We start from the raw sequence: 21,852 nt of genomic DNA, 5'->3' as shown, positions 1-21,852 counted from the left end.
CCAGATCACTATCAGGGCTAAGCAAACGAGTTCCCGGACTGCTGTGAGGACTTCGCTACAGGAGAAATGCTGGCCTGCTGTTTCCAGTCCTGTACTCCCCTCAAAGCAAGTCTGATGCCAGATATGGCCTGTGGCCGTCACGGTGAGTTTGACTGCCTCACTGAGCCCAAGATGACCAAGAGGGCCCTGCACATATACGCACGTACCTATGTGTGGGTGCGTATTTTTAAGTGTGTATACATTTCTAATATCTAGTATCAGGGCTAAGGAGGTCACCTGCATAGTACACTCACTAGGATTAGTGAGAACAGGACAACCTTCACAGAACTCCAGAACCTCAAAACGGGACGTGACTTTACATGGTGACCTACTGCAGTGGTCCCCAAAGTACCTGGACTTCACAGACTATTGAAATGAAAAAATTTTTTTTAAATTTTGGGGACCAATACAGGGTTGACTTTTATGATGCCAAGCAAGGACATGAGAATCACAGCAGGAGCAAATATCTTTTAGTATCCATTTGAGTGTGGAGCCCGGTGTGGAGCAACTCAGCGCTGGGTGCGTCTGCGGAGACAGGCCTCTCACCGTGTTCACTCTAGACACCCTACAGCCGTCCCTCAGTATCCACAGGGGGTTGGTTCCAGAACCCCCAGGGGGAAACCAAAATCTGCGGATGCTCAAGTCCTTCTGAAAAATGGCAGAGTATTTGCACGTAACCTACGCACATCCTCTTTATACTTTAAATCATCTCTAGGTTACTTGTAATACCTAATACAATGTAAACGCTATGTAAATAGATACCAGAGCGCAGCAAATTCAAGCTTTTGCTTTTTGGAACTTTCTGGAATTTTTTTTCCACATATTTTCAATCCGAAGTTGGTTGAATCTGCAGATGCAGAACTTGTGGACATGGAGGACTGTATATCCTACCAACGCACCTAAGGATTACACTGGCTTCTTGCAAAGTCACCCCACACTCACTTGAGAGAACTCAAACCCTTAAGGTATTTTCTCCCCCTCAATTTTGCCTACATATTCCAAAAACAGGACCTGGTATTTAAAAACAAACAAACAAACAAGCAAACCGCCCCCCCCCCCCACATAAACACCTGGCACAAAATCCAAAATGTATCACTGAATTTCATCTTGTCAATTCAGTTCATCACTTAAGTATAATGTGATATTTTTGGATAAACATTCAGGAACCCAGTATATTCACTCATTTTCAATCGACTTACCATCATTTTTGGTTTTATGTTACCCTTTACAGAAGTAATTATTAAAAATACTACACAGTGCAGGGCTAAGAGGAGAATCTTGTGGTCACTAGGAAACTCTATCCCTGCTGAAATAAAACCCAATAGGTGTAGCCGTTTGACCTGTTATTCATTCACCCAGGGCAAGGAGCTCAGGCCAGGGGCGGCTGTTTGCTTTCACAAACTAAATTTCACTGGGACACAGTCTTGCTCAGCCCTTTATGTGCTGTCTGTGGCTCTTTCACACCCCGATGGCAGAGCTGAGCAGCTGTGACAAGAGACCATCTGGCCTGCAGAGCCTAAGATATTTACTATATGGTCCTTTATAGAAAAAGTTTACTTCCCCTCTTACGTATAGAGCCTGTCAAAGCCCTACAGGATTTTAGGTATACTACGTCCATCATGTTTCTCTGAAATAACAGCCTTTCAAAAAGAGAACAAGGTTAGTTTGAACTGACTACTCCTATGAAACTCTAAAGTTTATTTCTGTAATGGTGATTCCAAGGCCCTACAAAAATCACGATACAATAACTGTTGATAAAAATTTTAGAGAAAGAGAAGCAATTTTAAAAATGTGCATTTTTGAAAATACATAATACACTTTACCACCAAAGGTAAGGCAGACAGGCTGTTAGGTAATGATGGCTGATGTATATTCTGTGTTTTCTTGGCCTAGATGCCCTGAAGAAATAAACTAGTTGAGACAGAAGTCATCACCAGGCCTTGTCTTGTACTTAAGTCAAAGATCCAGGAATACGATTAGGATTTGCTTCGACTTAACTGATGAAGTTACAATATGACTCACTCCGTGACTTGTTACTCATTGGACTACTGGGTGATAAATGTTTTTGAAATTCAATGTACATGTGATGAAGGACACCAAGACTCATTCACACGACCAGTGGCTACTGAGTGCCTTCTATGAGTTAAGCCCTATGCTGTCTCTGGGTCTGAGCGGTGAGCAGAACAGACATGTTCCTTGCCCCACTGGGGCTTAAAGTCTAGAGGGGACAGAGACAAGAGTAACTTAAACAATGTATGTGTGTGTGTGTGTGTGTGTGTGTGTGTGTGTGTGTGTGTGTGTATCTATTTATTTGTTTGTTTATTTTGGCTGCACCCGGTCTTAGCTGCAGCATGCAGGATCTTTTTTTTTTTTTTTTTTTTTAATGGCGGCATGCGGACTCTTAGTTGCGGCATGCATGGGGGATCTAGTTCCCGGATCAGGGATGGAATCTGGGTCCCCTGCATTGGGAGCGCAGAGTCTTACCCACTGGACCTCCAGGGAAGTCCCTAGACAATGTATATTTAATTATGGATACTTAGGAAGGGAAAGAGCAGGGTCCTGTGACAAAGCCTCATAAGGAGACACTATTTAAGTACGTGGTCAGAAGGGACAAGCTGAACGGAAGCAGGAAGACGACCCAGCTTGAGGGCAGGTGGGAAAGAGCCTGATGCGTGCAAACGGGCAGGACCAGATCCTGGCTCTCCGAGGGTCTGCCCTCAGGAGAGAGGACCCATCACACACAACTCTCCACAGCAGGCCCCTCGGGACGGGCAGGGTTTCCTCTCCCTCACTCATCCGTGGGCTCCATCCCGCAGGGACTGTGTCTGTCCCGCTCACCCCCAACTCCAGGGCCTGCTGGCATCTCTATATCTGCCCAATGCCAGGGTGAAGATGGCTATGGCACAAGGTACCAGAGGATGAAGGGACAGGAAATCGATCTGCCTTTACATCCCAAACATGACGGCTGACCTGGGAAGCTCTGTAGACACGTGCCTCTACAAATACAGATACTAATTGCATGGCAAGGTAATAAATGTAGTTGTCTCACTAAAAGTCAAAACATTATTTTTCTTACATCTTCAGAGACAGTTTGGATTTCACGGAAAGTCAAATGGAGTTCCACATACATTTCTAGAAACTTACAGGCTTCTTGAAGGAATTTCTCTCTCACGCTGTCCGAAGTACAGTTTTTACATGTTTTAATTGCAACCGCCAAAGCTGGATTCTCCTGTGACGGGGACACATGCAACAAGAGGGTCTCTATGTTAATCAATGGGCATGTTGAGGACAGGCTGTTTATTCTGCAACTCTGGATTCTGGATCAGACAGAACCAGAATTGTACAATCTCAAGAGTGAGAGGAACAGTTAAAATCCTCTGTAGAAAACCCCCAGAAAACAGACATGCATGTAAAACGCTGCAGGCGATTCGTCTGTTCCACAGACATTTCCTCTCCGTAGCGCCCGGCACTCCTGTAGGGGCTTAGGCTGCACCAGTGAACAAGGGCCGGCGACCCCTGTGCTACTCCAGCTGACGTCCCAGAGGAGGATACAGACAAACACGGTGAATGAGACATCCATCGCGGACTGGAGCGGGTTAGAAGGTAACCTCCCCGAGAGGAGAGGTGAAGAGAGGGGATGAGAACAAAGAACTGCTGGAGGCGAGGGGAGGGGATGCCGGCCAGGGCAGAGGGAGGGGTCGGACCCTGTGGCTTCCACCCTAAGTGAGAGGCCCCCGGAAGGGGAGGTGAGGAAAGGCGCCACGGAGGCGGGGGGCAGGAAGACAGCGGGCTGGGTGTCGGGGAGGGCGAGTTCGGGTTTCTGGTGAGAGAAGGGGGAGATCAGAAGCACAGCTCTGGACAAGACAGGCTTGAGGTGTCGGTGGGACGGCAGCTTGCTGGCACAGAGGCGCATCTGTTAAACGTCTGAGTTTGGGGCCTTCTGAGAGTCACTAGCAACACAGGGCACCTCAGTGAAACCACTCTGCTCTGAATGACTTAGTCTTTGTCCTCTGTAACTAGACAGCAAACTGCTAGGACCAGCACCATGAATTCTACCTCTATGTGAACCTAAGGCTGATTGGTATACTTTAGAAATGACACAAAATGCCCATTTTACAGGAGATCTGAATAACAACAGAAACTTCTGTAAGACCATAAATCATCATCAATCCTGTCAATTCAACTCAAATATTGAACATGGTGCTTTATTAAGATAGTAAAGAAACGCAAGGAAAACACTGCTCTCTAAAAATGCATAGTTTCAAGTGGATGCTAAGCCTGAGATTCCACGGGCAGCAGGTCTACAAAGGGGTGTACGTGAGCAGACCAAGGGGCTCGGCCATCAGTCCATGGACTAGGCCTGGTGACTAGTGGCCCCAGGCTGCAGAGGCCTGGGGGGTGCCGAGCTGTCAGAGCGGCTGGTCACAGAGACCTGATGCTGGAGAAGAAGTCAGTCCACAACAAGCAAGACCAGAACTGAGCAGAGGGTTTTATAAAAGCCTTTAAAAGGGGGCAGATCCAAACACATCTAGGTAACTGCTCACGACACGATTTTCATTACCTTCTTTAAAACACAAGCAGAGTTTAGGGGGACAGAGCAGTTCCTCAATGTTGAATGAAAATGCCACCCTGGTGTCCACGAGGCCGAGGTGAGGGGTAGGTGATGAGGCTGGGAGTTAGTAACAGCTAGCAGACACTCAGAAGATCTTAACAAGTGAGTAGAGAAGGACTGCTCTGGGATGAATTAAGAGAAAATAGATTTAAAGCATGGTTTTTAAGACTAGGATAATAATGATGCGAGAATGTGCAAATGATCAGCGATGCTCAAATAATAAAAATAAACCTGATAACCGGGCCTAAGAAAGAAAAAGGAGTGTGTGCTGGGAGCCTTCAGATACGCCTCATGCCCATGACTCTCAGAATGAGAGGCTGCCCTGCCGCCCCATGTGCCGCCCCTGCACCCGGCCCAGTTCCCCTCTGCTCGCTTCTCCTCCTCCTCGTACTCCTCCTCCTCCCCCGCTCGGCTCCACCTGGGGTCCCTGCACTGGTTTGCCGCCCTGCCTGGCACACTCCCCACGGGGAGCTCAGGGACTGTCCCTCCTTGCTCAGGTCTCTGCTCACGTGTCAGCATCTCACGGGAAGAGGGCCCTGACCTCCCCAAGCCCAGGCTTTGTTTTTCTCGGAGCACAGATTCCCCACTTGATACTCAGCGTGTTTGCTTTTGCCTGTCTCCTTGTGCCTCAGATAGAATTTAAGGTCTGTGAGAGCAGGAACCCTGACCGTTTTGTTCATTACAATGTCCCCACCACCGAGCTGCCACTTGGGGGACGATTGACAAATAACTGCTAAAAGAATTCACTGAATCTCAAGTAACGTAACCAGTGCTGGGTTCTTGCCCATGAAATCTATGCTGAGTTACACTTGACGAATTATTAAGAATCCCTGATAAAATGTTATTACATCTTAAAGAACACTAAAGAGCACCATCTGGGAAAAGGATTTTTAACGGAAACCTAGAGAAACGAACTGGCTCTAAAATGAGACTCCCACATGAAAAACAAAATAGACAAGCATTCACATACGATGTGTATCAGAAAGACATTCAACAAAAAAAGTGAACGCTGATATTTTCCTGGAGGCTGGGATTCATTCAACAAATACTTAGTAAACACTACGGATATTTTAAAAAATTGTTCTCTTGTATTTTTACAACTAAAATGAATTACTTAAAAGTGAATGAAATAAAGTCTATCAGCCCTGCTGTTAGCTGTGTGATCCCGGTAAGTCCCTGTACTCCGGGAACTTCAGAATGCTTGCTTATTAAGAATTTTAGAGATGTAAGGAAGCTCAGAGACCACTGGGTTCAAGTCCAATAATTTAGATCAAGAAGCCTCACCTCCCTTACATCTCACAGTGAGGTAGATCCAGGTCTAAGATTTAGGTCTTTTGATCAAATTTAGATCCAGGGCTCTTTCTAATGCATTTTGCCTCAAGAGCAGAGTTAAGAGAATTAAGAAGATAAACAATACAGATATAGTGAAAAAAAAAAATTGGAAAAGGCGATAACGGATAAAAATATATAATAAATGATATAGTTTTATATAAGAATAATGGTAAAGACTTTCAAAACTGAACTTTAAAAAACAGAATCTCTAACAACAGTTATCTATTTTCCTCTAAGGAAAGACTTTTACAGTCCTCTGGTTATAAAAGTAATGATCAGTGTATCCCTAGTGCATGTGTAAAGGATATGGAAAATTGATAGATAAGGAGACACGGGGGGAAAAATGTCATTTGCAGTTTCCATATCAGGGGGGTCACAAAAGGTCAATCATCTGTGCTATTCTATCCCTACTAAAGCCATCTCTGTTCACTGTGATTATTCTAGTTAAAAACAGTTTCTTGAACAAGTACGTACTGTTATTTTAAACTGTCATTTAAAAATTACTGATCTAATAAAAAAAGACATACAACAGCAAGCGTTGGTTGAGGTGTGGAGAAATGGGCAACCTTACACATTGCTGCTAGGAACTGAAACTGGGGCAGTTTCTTTGGAAAAAAGCTTAGCAGGTTGGCAGAAAGTTAAACAGTTGCTAGATGACCCAGCAATTCCACTCCTAGACACACATACTCAAGAGAACCGAAAACTATGTTCACACAAAAACTTGTACACGAGTGTTCATAGCAGCATTGTGCATAACAGCCAAAAAGTGGTAATAACCCAAATGACCATCAACTGATGACTGGGGAAACAAAAAGTGGTCTATCCATACAATGGGATGTTATTTGGCCATAAAAAGAAATGAAGTACTGACACAGGCTACCCACGTGGATGAACCTGACAACATTATGCTAATGGAAAGAAACCAATCACACAAGGCCACACACTGTATGATTTCACTTATATGAAATGTCCAGAACAGGCAACTCTAGAGAAAGAGAAAGCAAACTGGTGATTGGCAAGGGCTGGGGAGAGGGTGGAATGGGAAGTGACTGCTAACGGGTATGGGGCTTCTTTTGTCTTTTCCTTCTTTCAAAGTGAAGTATAGTTGATTTTATAATATTATATCAGTTTAAGGTGTACAACATAGTGATTCAAAATTTTTATAGATTATATTCCATTTAAAGTTATTATAAAAAAGGTTATCATATAATATTGACTATATTCCCTGTGCTGTACAATATACTCTTGTTGCTTATTTATTTGATACATAGTAGTTTGCACCTCTTAATCCCGTAACTATTGTGCCCCTCCCCCCATCCGCTTTCCCCACTGGTAACCACTAGTTTGTTCTCTATGTCTACGAGTCTGTTTCTGTTATGTTACATTGGTTCATTTCTTTTATTTTTTTAGATTCCACATATAAGCGATAACATAACAGTATTTGTCTTTCTCTGTTTGACTTATTTCACTAAGCATAATACCCTCCAGGTCCATCCATGGTGTTGCAAATGGCAAAATTTCATTCTTTATTATGGCTGGGTAATATTCCATTGTATACATACACATACCATATCTTCTTTATCCATTCATCTGTTGACGGACACTTAGGATGCTTCCATGTCTTGGCTATTGTAAATAATGCTACTATGAACACTGGGGTGTGTGTATCTTTTCAAATTAGTGTTTTTGTTTTCTTTGGATACATACCCGGGAGTGGAACTGCTGGATCATATGGTAGTTCTATTTTTACTTTTTTGAAGAACCTCCATACTGTTTTCCACAGTGGCTGCACCAATTTACATTCCTACCATCAGTGTACAAGGCTTCCCTCTTCTCCACATCCTCGCCAAGGTATGGGGTTTCTTTTGAGGTAAAGAAAATGTTCCAAAATTGACTGTGGTGGTGGCCGTACAACTCTGTGAATATACTGAAGAACCACTGAATTGTGCACTTTAACAGAGTGAATTTCATAGTATGCGAACTATATCTCAATGAGATGATTCTTAAATAAATCATTTTAAAAATTCACTGATCTCTTTTGGAGGGCAACTTGGGACAAATTAATGTTCTTTTCTTGAAAATGCAGGTAATTGGGAATGCTGGCTAACTGCTGTTGACTTTGCATCTATTTGTTATCTCTTTGTCAATTGCACCCAAGGGAACAATCATCTATGGAATCCATTGAGGACAGAGGCTGGATGAAAGACTAAAATGAATAAAAGACCCAGCTCTCAGGAGCTAATTTTGCCAGTTTTTGGTTTCTGGATATAGCAAGTGAGTTGACATATATGACAAGCTTTATGAAGGACAACTGCAAATACCCGGAAGAGCTAAGGAGCCATGAAGACAAACAGGAGCAGTCTACACGTAAGCAGGGACGGCTCGGGCTGCTGGCGGTCTGACAGGACTCACCGGGCTTGTGTAAGCGCCTTGGTGCACGTCTCCAAACTGGCCCTCTCCAATGCACCGTCCGAGTTCTATTCTTTCTCTCTGAATCTCATAGTCCCTGGCTGCAAAACATGATCCACACACCAGAAGATACTTCAGTGCAACATCCCCAGTGTAGAAAACACTGGACACACTTCATTTCATCATCATCCATGAGTAAAAACTTCATTGGTGGCACATCATTCTATGAAAATGCTTTAAACAGAGTGGAATTCTCTTAAACAGTATTTTTAAAGGAATTTATGTAACTGTTACAGCACTGCTTGAATTACCAAAATGAGGAGTTTTATACAAGGTAGATTTTTTTCATATTTTTGAATGTCTGATTTAGCTGATTATCTATTTGATGGTTTTCTAAATAATTGCTCCAAGTTTATGTATGTTTAATTAATATGAGCCATTAGTTCAGGTATTAATATATGAAGGCTAAAAAACAGTTATTTAAAGCAATTATTTTACAAGTAACTAAAGTCTGTAAATATGGAGGGAACAAAAAATTGTCTCATGAGTAGCTTTATAAGTTTAAGAGTTTTCCACTTTTTTATAATCCTATCTATATTATTCACGGAGCTAAAAGAGTTTAAAGAGGGAGCTTCTAAAAACTGATTTCAAAATCAGATGACTTGGAATCAAGGTTGAACGTATCACATAATAATTTACGAGTATTTTATATTTTTGAGAGCATGTGCCTCAAATTAATGTATTAAATTGTTATGATTTATACAAAACCAATTATTTAGCAGGCTGTTGAGACACATGGAAAGAAAATACCCACTAGGAACCCAGTGGATGATTCTAATCCAATTAACTACTTGGTATTTTGATTTCTTCTAATTTGTCAAATTATAAATCATACAGAAAATTCAACCCAAATTTTAGATGGTTATTTTCCTCTTTAAAATCACTTTAGCTAGTAGTTCCATTGATTTAACAGCATGAGTAAACCAATGAAAAAATTTAAAAATAAAAGTTAACTGAAAACTGAAACATCCCGTTATCATTCCATGGGTTGCAATTGCAAGCAAATGCAGTTATTTTAAAGGAATCCTGTTACCTTCATCTATTCCATAGCTTTCTGTATTGCAATTAAGAGAGAAAAAAATTGAAGACCTTGCTTAGAAATAACTAATAGCAATTAGGTTAACAACAACAAACTCGGAGAGTACGTTTCAATATTTACTTTATTAAATCTTTTGACTACCAACACGGGTCAAAAAAAAGAGGACCAAACACAAGTAACAACACAAGTAATATCCTCCAGCTAACTCAATGTGATATACTATGCTTTACATTTCTATCCCATAAATTCCTGTATGATAACCCGTATTTGTGGGGTTTGGATAAAAGTTAGCCATGTTGGACATTTACCACTCAACTATGAAAATATATGAATAAAAATCTGGATACTCTGCAGGAATGTACAAATGACTAAATGGCTAACTAAAACTTTAAACCTAAATTTAAACATTTTTCCAAATTGCTACTGCAATTCAAAGTAAACACATTTAAGTTTCAGCTCTTGCCTCGGTTTCAAATCACTAACCTGGGAGCTCTTGAAAGGAGGGGCCCACCCAGGATAATGTTTGCCTGAGAGGGCTGGGCTGTTTCTCTTTATTTTGGTAACTCTCCTCAATGTATATGGTAAATCTATTGAGAACAACTTTTAAAATATTTACACAACAGGGTAAAGCACCTGAAACATTTATTTTACAAATACATGGAGGTCTACCGAAACCAGGACATCAGATGTTGAATTATCAGGCCTCTGAGGCTGTGAGGTGGACTCCTAATTGGGCCTCTTTAAGAGGTAGGGTTAATTTTTTTTTTTAACCTGAGTGAAATTCCAAGGTTGTCTCCAACTCAAGAGCTGTGACTATATACACGCCACCACAAGGGCTGGGGCTCCCAGACTCTTGTCACCAGCAAGCTGCACAGCAGAGAGAAGCAGAGGGTGACACTGCTAGGCTGCTGGGGGGGGTCAGTGAAGAGTCCTTCTCTCCCCACACCTCCAGCTCGGAGCTGGACGGACTGGACGCGGGAGGCTCTTTGTAATTGCTTAGTCAAGGGCAATAAGAAGATGAAAGTTCAAAGGGGAAATGCAATCCATTGAATGTGTGTATTTAAAGAGCTGTATACATGTGTGAGTATACATATTTAACTTTAAATACTAATTTCCTACAGAGAGGAAATGCTCTAATCATTAAAGGTTATATTATCATAGAGCCAGAAAACAAGATTACAAAAACCCCATTAAGTGAACTGACTTATTATAGATATTTGAGTTTCAGGCTTCCGACCTGGCAGTGGGCACATACAATACAGAATTCTAAAGGCTGAAAAGAATATTTCTGTTATGAACTCAATAAGGTCTTAAAAGTAGTTCTAAAAGGACAATAAATACCTAAACCGTTTAAACACGAGATATTTAAAAGTTAAGTATCTGTCAGCTCTGCACGAGAACAAAATCAGAAGTCTACTCACTCGAGGGCATGGTGTAGGTATCTTCTTCGTCGATAATCTCAGCATAGTCGTCTGTTTCTGTAGGAAAGGAAACAGAGGTTAAATATTCAACCCCCTGGCCTTTAATATAATTTGAAAAGGCAAAATGATCTGCCTAAACCCCCTACCATGCTGACATTATTCTTAAAACACTATTACTCAATTTTTGCTCACACGTGAGTCATTTATGGAAATAAGAGTGACATCATGGTCCAACATGTCATAATACACAGACTTGTTCCTCAGAGAGCAAAGAGACTAACAGAGAAAGAAAGCCCTTGTGGAAAACAGAAAGACATGAAACAACTGTTTGCACGATTCAAACCCACCAAGCGGTACTGACTGCAAAGCTCTCCCTCAGCTGCACCAAATACACGTTATAAACCACACCGCTGTCTACCGGGATTTCTCCAAACAAGACCGGTACCTCCAGAACACAGCTTAGATTTCATTCATAGTTTGACTCCACAGCACAGTCTGGATGTTCTCCTTTAGAAAACAAAACGGCAGGCTGACTTTTGAGGAGATTAACTGGGCTAACTTACTTCATTTGTTCAGGGTGAAAGCAACCCAGGAAACTTACTTCATTTGTTCAGGGTGAAAGCAACCCAGGAATTTCTCTCTTGTAACTTTTCACTCAGATATTTAAACAGTATGCATTAATGTCAAAAGGGTAAAGGATGTGCCAAAGAGAATAAAGTCAGAACAAATAGCATATTGAAATGAGTTCTCTTCCTACTAACGTCAAGGGGTTCCAATGTTTCCACTAATTCCTTTCAGTAATGCAGCAACTTAAAGACCCACCACCATATTAGTGGGGGGAAAACCCCTTTTGTAGAAAACACCTACTCACTTGGATAACAATTACACTGAAAAATCACTCAGGTCTTGTCTGTCTTCCTCTTTCTGGAAAGAGGAAAACCTTTAGTAGCTCTATGCACAAGGGTTTAGGCTGATGGGCCAGGAAAGGAGGGGCAGTACTTCCTGAATTATCATCTGAAGAGAGATCGTTTTCAAAATTTAACCTCAGAGAAAGTAAAAGCTAAAGAACTAAAAGTTCTTTCTTCTGTGCTGTCATTATTACTCCATTCAGATATTAAAATTATAGAAACCAAAGAAAATAGAGACTGCATATAGTTTACGGTTTCTAGACATCAACTCTTCTACATACTGCTACAGTAACAACTGAGACCAAATCTAAGGGCAACTGGAAGAATTCATTTCTTTCTTCTTCTTTTTTTTTTAATTAATTAATTTATTTTTGGCTGCGTTGGGTCCTCGTTGCTGCGCGCAGGCTTTCTCTAGCCGCGGCGAGGGGGCTACTCTTTGTTGCCCTGCACGGGCTTCTCACTGCGGTGGCCTCTCTTGTTGCGGAGCACGGGCTCTAGAGCGCAGGCTCAGTAGTTGTGGCACACGGGCTTAGTGGCTCCGTGGCATGTGGGATCTTCCTGGACCAGGGCTCGAACCCGTGTCCCCTGCATTGGCAGGTAGATTCTCAACCACTGACCCACCAGGGAAGCCCAAGAATTCATTTCTTAATTTGTAATCATCATTAAAAGTGATTAAAGAAAAAACAAATTCAACTGGCAGAATGTAAAGTCAATAAATCGGTTCTCCTTTAGACATTTAGCAAATGTGACCTATTTGTAAGTCCTGTATGCCAGGTGGATAATTTATATTATTCTTACATGTTTATAAGTAATACTACTTCCAGGATTAAAGAAAAGAATTATTTAATCTACCCCAAACCTTACATTCTTATTCCTACATTTCTCCCTCCTATCTTGTTCTCAGTGACTACCAGAAGAGTGAGCCATGGTTCCTAGGCCGACAGCCTTGCTTTTGTGTAAGGTGAGATGCAGTTTGGGGATGGAGGTGGTGCTAAGGCAGAGGCAAGGAAAGGGCTAAGCGGGGGAATGTGCCGGTGCTAAGGCCCCACAGACGGACACTCAGTCACTCACCCTGTCTGCAGCCGGATGAGCTCCCCTCACGCCCCTCTCTCAGAGCACATGCAACTAAGGCTCAACTTCCTGCAACCACAGACCCACCCTTGCTGCCCCCTTTCATGCAAAGCACACACCCGTAGAGGCCAAACACATTAGCTGACCCTGAGGGGCCGGATTCTGGCAGTGAAACTGCCCAGATCTCTTGCCTCTGCCGCCCTGCTACCAGATTTGCTCCGGAATCTTCAACACCCCCTGCACCTGGCTCTCAGCTCTATTAAGGAGATATCAGGGACCCATCGACTCCGCGGGCACTGAAGTTTCCCAAGGCTGTTGGGGTCACTGACCGCCTGTCCCTCCGTCTCTGTGGGTAATGGTGTCTGCCACCTGAGTGTCACCTGTTCTGAGACCCCTCCTCACCCCCATCTCTCTCGATCACGTTGCCTGACATGTTTTGCTCGGGGCCCATCACTACCAACCCTCTGACGGTCCTCTGGTTCCTTGTCAACCGTGTGCCCCCATCCAGAGCAGAGCCCCCAGGGCAGTGGGACCTGCTGTATGTACCTTGTTTACTGCTGTGTTCTCAGCGTCCAAACCAGGGCCGGCCCGGGAGGCACCCAGTAAGCGCTTGCTGAACGAAAGGGAGGAGTGCCCTTCAACAGTGCAGGAGGGGACGGCGCTCCCCGTGACCCGGAGGCGAGGAAGCCAGGCCAGCCACAGCTGCGCGCCTGGGCGCTGCTCCACCCCAGAAGCCGCTGAACCTGTCTGCGCTTCAGCTGTGCCCTCACGTGCCCAATGAGAGCACGTCCACCTGGTGGGGCTGTGGTGAGGATTACAGAGAGGCACATGAAGTTGTGGTGCGGCCCTTCACACAGGTGGGGGGCTCCTTGGTTCCCTCCTGCTGAGGCCTCTGGAAGGAGCCTTCCTGGTGGGACTGTAAGGGCTTCCCGGACTGCCTCTTCTTATAAAACTCTCAGCAGGGATACCAACTCTGAACCGGCTTCAAGGAGTAAGAAGAAAATGGCTCATGTATCAGGCTAACACACAAAAGTGACGTGGGAAAAACCAAGTTGCATACACTTGCATTAATTCACACAATCACAAGAAAAAGCGTGCAGTTTTTTTCTTTCGGTGCTATGTGAATTCTACAAAAGAACTTTGGGGATTATCCCAGCTCCCTGAGCATTACTCATGACGACACGTGGGTGTGGCTATGGGGACCGTGACGTCACGTGAACAGAGAATTTTTGCTGCTGTGTCCTTCTTGAGTTGGTTCTTATGCAGCAGGGTCAACACTGTTGAAGGCACGTGGAACTACAAAGGTTTTACCGTAACCTTCTATATAGGGCTTTTCAAGTGGGGATGCTCGGCATATTTCTCTAAGAATTCTTGATACTGATTTGGTTCTATTTTCTCTTTTTTTCTTTCCTGGTTTTTAGGATTATGGGACAGTATGACACTGAGATGAGAGGTACTTTTACATACTCAAGGGCCCCTGAAAAACTGGAGTCCACCCTGAAACCGCCTGGCCTCCAAAATAATGACATAAAAGAAGAAAAATATAAAGGAAAAGGAAACGGGTTCAAAGATCTCGTCACAAATAAAGGAAAGCAGCTCTGCATTCTCCACTTGACCAGGATGACAACTAATGGAGCGCCCACCATAACGCCAGACACGGTCGTAAACAACTACACGTATCGTCATTTAATCCTCAGGAACGTCGTACATGGTGGTACTGCTATCGTCATCCCCGTTTCCCAGGCAGGAAGCTGGGGCCCCCAGAGGCATCCTAAGTTTCTCACGGTCCCTAGCCACTCAGCAGCGGCTGGCACGGCGAGCAGCGCTCCAGCAGAGCTCCTGGGCTGCCGTGTTCTGTGCTTCGTTCTTTATTATCTCCCAAAACGTTTCTGGGGACTTTTATTTGTGAGACCAGATACCTGATGCTTCGAAACCTCGGAGTGTTCCCCTAAGGATGTTCTGGGATTTCACCCCCAACATGGGCATCCCTGGAAGGCTTATCTGGGCCTGTGCACTTGGGAGACAATTCTAGGACCATGAGTCAAATATTTCAAAGTAAACATTTTGAAAAATGGATGGAGACTTCTGAAACCTTGGATAACACTATAATTTGAAAGGTTTGGTATCTCAATACGTGGTAAAATAAAAATGAGGGGAAGACACGTTAAAAGGGCAGAAACCTTCAGCTCAGAAATTAGGAGAGAAAGGTACAAGGTTCTCGTTTTAAAACAAGGTAAAAGAGGCCTAGTGAAGTCACTACTGAAACCAGTGACACGCCTGTCGTGCTCCGTCACGCAAAGAGCCTGAAGCCTCTGGAGTCACCATGAAGGGGTCAGTTTCCAGCTGGAGAGGGACAGAGCAGTGGACGCTCGGCTGTAAACAAAAGGAAGTGCACCGGAGCCTGCAGGCCCACAAAGCTCTCAGGAGCCGACCACCCGCTCACTCCCCCTCGGGGAAGAGGGGCAGGCTCGGTGATTCCCTCTCCACCTCCTCCACCTGCCCCTCCTGCCCCTAGGGGCCTGACACCAACACGCCTCTGGTCCGTGCCCTGCTGCCTTCAGGAGGCCTGATGAGTCACCACCCCCAGGGCAACGCGTGCACAGTCACGGGATTGCTCAGCAATTCAGTGGGACCAAGCAACATCACAGCTTCTCACCCCACCTGCACATGTGACCCTGCCGTGAGCCCTGGAAGTGGCGACCGGCTTTGCGGGGGGGGGGGGGGGGGGGGGCGCGGGCAGGGGCAGGAGGGCTTTCAGGAAGCCAGGAAGGGCCCCGCTGTGTTCTGTGACCTGCACCGGGGTCGGCAAGCTTTTTCTGCAAAAGGTCTGACAGTACGTATTTTAGACTTCACTGCTCACAAAGTCGCCACTGCAACAACTTAACTCTGCTGTTCAGATTGCAGGGGTGAGCAGACACGTCATGAGTGAACGTGTCACCATGTTCCAGCAAAACTTTACTGATGGACACAGAAATTTGAATTTCACATAGTTTTGATGCCAGGTACTATTCTTTGATTTTACCCCCAACCATTAAGAACTGTAATAATCGTTCTTAGTTCAAGGAGCAATACAAACACAGAGGTGAGCCGTATTTGGCCCACAGGCCTTAGTCTGTGGAAGTCTCAGCTTATTCACCTGTAAAATGGCGATAATAATACTCACTCTAATTCATAGTATTGGGAAATTCAAGTGTGGGGAAAATGCACGATGTTTTCTTTAGATAAATAATGTGGTAATAACCACTTGTTAATACACATTTGTTGAAATTTTTATGCTTTCACAGTAATCCTCACAACAACCATCAAGGCCTTTTACAGATGAAGACTCCAGAGATGAAGTGCTTTGCTCCAGGTCACCCAACTGGCCAGCTGGTGACAGGACGGGGCGAGGCTGGAGCCTGGGACCTGACCACTCACCCAGCGGCCCTGGACTGGTCACCAGTGTCCTCACCCGCACGACAGGGAGGAGAACACCCATCATGCTCTGAACCCCTGCTGGGAGACTGGCTGGTGAAGGGCACGCACGTGGGGGGCGGCCACCCAGCAACCACCAAGGAGTCGGCCCGGAAACGAGGCGCAGAGCTTCGAGCTGGAGGTCCCCGGAGGCAAGGCGCTTTCCAAGTCGCATTTAGTCCAGACGTCTCACTGCAAGCACTCTGCTCACGGTGCTCAAGTCGTCAAGCAGACACACACGCAAGCACAGATGGGCTCTTCAGTGAAAGCATTCTTTCATTAATCGTGAGGAAACATGCAACCCCCCTTAATTTTAGTTTATAAACCTTACTCCTTATCGTAAGAGTACAAAGCTTCGTGCAGGCAGTACACAAAGGAAATGGAAAACAAGACACTACACGTGACTTCTAAATTTCTAGATTATGAAAGTGATAACCTCGGCTGCCTGAAAAATACTCATTATCACTCCTGCTGATGGTTCTCTAATTATTTTAGTCTGTTTGACTCTTAAAAATCACTTTTCCTTCTTTCCTTTCCACTACCTCACTCCCAAACGAACAATTACTACATACGTACGTGCGGAGGAGTGTGCAAATTTCTCCCATGTACTGCTGAATGATTCCGTTTTGACAATTTTTCTTCACTTCTAAAATTCGCCATGAATAGATACAACTTGCATTTACCACTGAGACGCGGTAAAGAAACTGACAGTTACCCTTCCCATGTCAAAGCCCTGAATAATTCTGAAGAGATCGCTGACTCACACCATGGTTTTTTCATACTTGTTTTGTTGGATCAAAGCCACATTTTGCCTTGCATTAAATACTGAATGATATTTATATCCATAAATAATTATATTAATAACACAAACATGAAAATAAATATTACCGTCCCCACTAATTTCATCTGCAGATCCGGGTGGCATGCAAAGAAAGGGGGAGGAGAGAGAGAGGGGAGGGGGGGGGGAGGGGAGGGAGGGAGAGAGGGAAAACGCTATTAAAATGACAAGCAAATCAAAGTGTAAGGAAAACACAAAAATTACCCCCCCAGTCTAATTCAAAAGATAAAAGAAAGATCATAGGAGTTAGCATGTTTACTTGACTTAAGGGCATTAATGCGAGTTTTAAGCCGTCCACACGTTACCCCAAGTAAATAGCAGTTTAAGTGTGTTTCTGCCGCATTAAGCAAAACTGATCTGATTGCTTCTCAGTTAAATGTTAAAAATGACTCTACTTTCCTCAAAAGGAATTTGTATCCTCTTAGAAATGAACACCATGGGTCATTAATGTGTACCCCACACAATAAGCAGGGAACAGCCCTCAGCAAGCCTGCCCAGGATTCCAGCCTCTCCAAAGAAGCTTAAGGAGCACAGCACCTGAGGCTCTGCTGGCGAGCTTCCACTTACATTTATGCAGTGTTTGTAGAAATGACTCTTCCAACTGTTACAGATCATCTTCCCTTTGCTAGAAACCCCCCCCCCCCCCGTGGCCTCTGCTCTGCAGCACCCTGAGTATCTGCCCCCGAGGCAGGAAAGGCAGACCCCCGGGGCTCACTCGGACCATCCTTCTCCATTAATCGCATGCCAGGTCAGGAAACCCACGAGGCAAAGGTACCTGCCGGCCCCTTTGGTAAAACACTAAGATCCCACAGGGGAAACCGGGAAGAGACTTCTCGCCCTGTCATGCATTTAAAAACCAGCAAACGGGCAAACAGTCTTCTATGAGGAGAGCGGCCCACAGTACCGCTGCCGGGCAGTGGACAGCACTCACTGACCCCCAGTACAGGCACACCCGCTCAGGATAATCTACAAGCATCTGGTTAGGCTGCTGCCTGGGGCGCTGTGGTTAGTAAGAGTCTGTGCAAAGATGAGTGCAGTACCAGCAGAAGGAGGTTCGTGGGAACAGAAGACCAAAGGGAGAAAGCGCCTAGCTTTCTTAACTTTATGTTGGCAGTGACTGACTCCTTTATAAAGAGGCAGGAGGAGGAAAGAGAAAAACAGAAACACATTTTAATACAAGAGCAAACTTATATTTTAAGGCATATCTATAAAAACAAAGACAAAATTGCAATGCTTTTACGTGACTACTGGCACACTTGATTTCTTAATATAACTGAGTTTTAAGAAACATATTAATATTTTAAAATGCAATTTTCCCTCTTAGGAAAGATTAGCACTAGACACAGAAACTTTTAGCAAGACATAAAGAGAGTCAGCCAGCTCCACAAAGCCAGCCAAGTAAAGGTACAGATACCTTTACAAATAACAAAACTGAAACAAAATGAAATGAGACAAACAACGAAGACCAATAAATAATTCAAGATTCTTGTGAACATCTAACATTCAACCACAAAGAAAAAAATTGCAGAAAACTAGCAGATCCTGATTTGTGAAAGAGCTTTATAAGCACTTTCCCCCAAATCATCAGCAAAGACACAGACCTTAAGTGTACACCTTAAATAAACTGCCTTAACATAAAAAACATAAGAACATCTGAATACATAGGTTGCAAAGCCCCTCCCCCGCCTACCAGCATCCTTTGTTCATTCACTCTCATTCATGTGCTGAAAACTCACTTGAAAGTCAACTCTCTCTGTATGAGGCACTTGCTGGATGAACAAGCACCCAGGACAGTAGAACAGAGAAGAAACAACTGCAGTACGCTAAGGGCAAGAGCAGACAAGTCAAACTAGAGTCAAAACAAGGGATGTATAACCTTTTTTAAGATGCAGTGGTGACACCATATGACAGAAAAGATGCAGTGGGCATGCACAACTTAACTGCAGATCCACAGGGTCCCATCAAGAAAGGTAAGGATTCCAGGTGTGGCCCCAGGGAGAGCAGGGTCAGCATGAAGACGGCAACAACTTACGGCCATCAGTTAGGAACAGAAATGAGAAGAACTGAAACAGACAACGTGGTCACGTTCCCACAGGGTGTGCTGTTATCCCAGCAATGTGCACTGTTCCATCTTCTCCCCTTAGCACACACTCAATTTCCTGTGTGATGACTCCAGAGGGCAGCTCCCTGTGTTTTATCAGTTAAGAACACGAAAACAGTGCCCTGTGCCAGGCGGGACAGAATTCTGGATGGAGTGGAGGGGCAATAGCTATAGAGGTCATTGAGATGAAACAAGAACACAGACTGTAGACAAGATAAGAGCATTCTATCAGTGTCAAATTCCCTGGTTTTGGTAATGACACTGTGACTGTCTAAGAGGATGTCCTTGGTCTTAGGAAACGCACACTGAAACATTTATAGGTAAAGGGGCATACCATGTCTGCAACTTGCTTTCAAATGTTTCAAAAAAAAAAAAAAGAAGAAGAAGAAGACATACAAATGGCCAATAGACACATGAAAAGATGCTCAACATTGCTAATTACTAGAGAAATGCAAATCAAAACTACAGTGAGGTATATTACCTCACGCTGGCTAGAATGGCCATTACCAAAAAATCTATAAATAATAAACGCTGGAGAAGGTGTGGAGAAAAAGGAACCCTCCTCCTACACTGCCGGTGGGAACGTAAATTGATACAGCCACTATGGAGAACAGTATGGAGATTCCTTAAAAAAATAAAATACAGAACAACCATACGATCCAGCAATCCCACTCCTGGGCATATATCTGGAGAAAACTCTAATTCGAAAAGAGACATGCACCCCAATGTTCATAGCCAGCACTATTTACAATAGCCAAGACATGGAAGCAACCTAAATGTCCATCGACAGAGAGATGGATAAAGAAAATGCGGTACATATATACAATGGAATATTACTCAGCCATAAAAAAGAATGAAATAATGCCATTTGCAGCACCATGGATGGACCTAGAGATTATCATACTACATGAAGCAAGTCAGACAAAGACAAATATTGTATGATATCACTTATATGTGGGATCTAAAAAATAATACAAATGAATCTACTTACAAAACAAATAGACTCAGACACAGAAAACAAACTTATGATTATCAAAGGGGGATGTGGGGAGATAAGTTCAGAGTACGGGACGCACAGATACACACTGCTACATATAAAACAGATAAGCCACAAGGACCTACTGTATAGCACAGCAATTATACTCACTATTTTGTAATAACCTATAATAGAAAATAATCTGCAAAAAAAACCCTGAATCACTTTGTTTTACACCTGAAACTAACACAATATTGTAAATCTACTATACTTCAATTTTAAAAAAGAAAAAAAAAGTAGAGGGAAGGAGAAAGCAAGTGGGCCAAAATATAGACATAGTGAATTTGAGTAAAGAACATATGAGACTTCACTTTACTATTCTTACGACTATCATCTATGTGTGAAATTATGGAAAAATAAAATATACAAAAATCTCTATTTGGATTCAGATTCTGGCTCCACTACTCACCCCATGGCATTAGAAAAGTTACCCAACTTCTGTTTCTGTTTTCCTATTTGTAAAATGAGGCAGTAACAGAAGCTTCCTCAAGTAAAGAGATGCAGAGAGGATTCCATGAATTCCCAAGGCACCCGGCGCAGGACAACCGTTCCGTAAGCGCAAGCTATTCCTACCTTTCAATTTTTTATCTTATTTCTAAACTAAGGTAATGAATATTCTTCATATTAACTTAAAAGGCAAATACTTTTTTAAAAATATAAGCATAACTTTTTTTGAATAATAACAAGAATATTATCCACACCATAAAAAAAATGTTAGGACCCTTCCTTTATTTTATCCAAGATGACTACTTTAATTATGTTTGCTGAACACCTACCATGATCTAACAGCACACTGTGTACGTGCTGGGGCTACAGCAGTGAAACAGGCCCCCCCATTCTTTCCTTGTTGAGCTTACGTTCTGGGTTGGGGAAAAGATGATTAAGTGAGTAAACTGTGTGGTACATCAACATGTAAGTGCCATGGAGAAAAAACTCAGAGCAGACGCAGGACAGGGAGTGTTTTCTTGTGGGGCTGCACCTCTAAATATGGAAGGAGTCGTTTGCTAAAAGCTTTCCAGAGCAGAGGTGAGCCTGGGGCACTGGCCAAGGAGAGCAGGGAGGTCGGGCGGGGATGGGGTGGGGTGGGGGCGTGGGGGGGGGTTGGCAAACATACTTATCGATCACCCATTTCTCAGGGCAACTGAACAGCTGATGAGCGAAGGCTGTCTTTAGAAGTACAACAGCGGGGCTTCCCTGGTGGCACAGTGGTGAAGAATCCACCCGGCAATGCAGGGGACACGGGTTCGAGCCCTGGTCCGGGAAGATCCCACATGCCGCGGAGCAACTAAGCCCATGCGCCACAACTACCGGGCCTGTGCTCTGGAGCCTGTGAGCCACAACTACTGAGCCCACGAGCCACAGCTACTGAAGCCCAGGCGCCTAGAGCCCGTGCTCCACAACAAGAGAAGCCACAGCAGTGAGAAGCCCGCGCACTGCAACGAAGAGTAGCCCCCGGTCGCCGCAACTAGAGAAAGCCCGTGCGCGGCAACGAAGACCCAAAGCAGCCAAAAAAAAAAAAAGAAGTATAACAGC

General features: G+C 43.9%; 1 protein-coding gene across 16 annotated transcripts in view; it reads right to left on the bottom strand.

The window, feature by feature from the left end:
- PTK2 (protein tyrosine kinase 2) overlaps positions 1-21,852 on the bottom strand; it is a 253,622-nt gene that overhangs the window by 62,302 nt on the left and 169,468 nt on the right. For 12 of the 16 annotated variants that reach the window (XM_059901755.1, XM_059901758.1, XM_059901756.1 and 9 more), the window contains 6 exons: positions 18,223-18,306; positions 17,233-17,250; positions 10,913-10,969; positions 9,486-9,506; positions 8,396-8,493; positions 3,184-3,268 (listed from right to left, as the gene is read on the bottom strand). In XM_059901755.1, coding sequence (XP_059757738.1) covers positions 3,184-3,268; positions 8,396-8,493; positions 9,486-9,506; positions 10,913-10,969; positions 17,233-17,250; positions 18,223-18,306 — 363 coding nt within the window. The remainder of the gene's footprint in view (positions 1-3,183; positions 3,269-8,395; positions 8,494-9,485; positions 9,507-10,912; positions 10,970-17,232; positions 17,251-18,222; positions 18,307-21,852) is intronic. The other 4 variants (XM_059901752.1, XM_059901763.1, XM_059901750.1 and 1 more) reach the window with 3 other exon arrangements.

The sequence above is a fragment of the Balaenoptera ricei genome, chromosome 17, assembly GCF_028023285.1.
Source record: "Balaenoptera ricei isolate mBalRic1 chromosome 17, mBalRic1.hap2, whole genome shotgun sequence".
NCBI lineage: Eukaryota > Metazoa > Chordata > Mammalia > Artiodactyla > Balaenopteridae > Balaenoptera > Balaenoptera ricei.
This window is presented reverse-complemented; position numbering and strand designations above follow the sequence as displayed.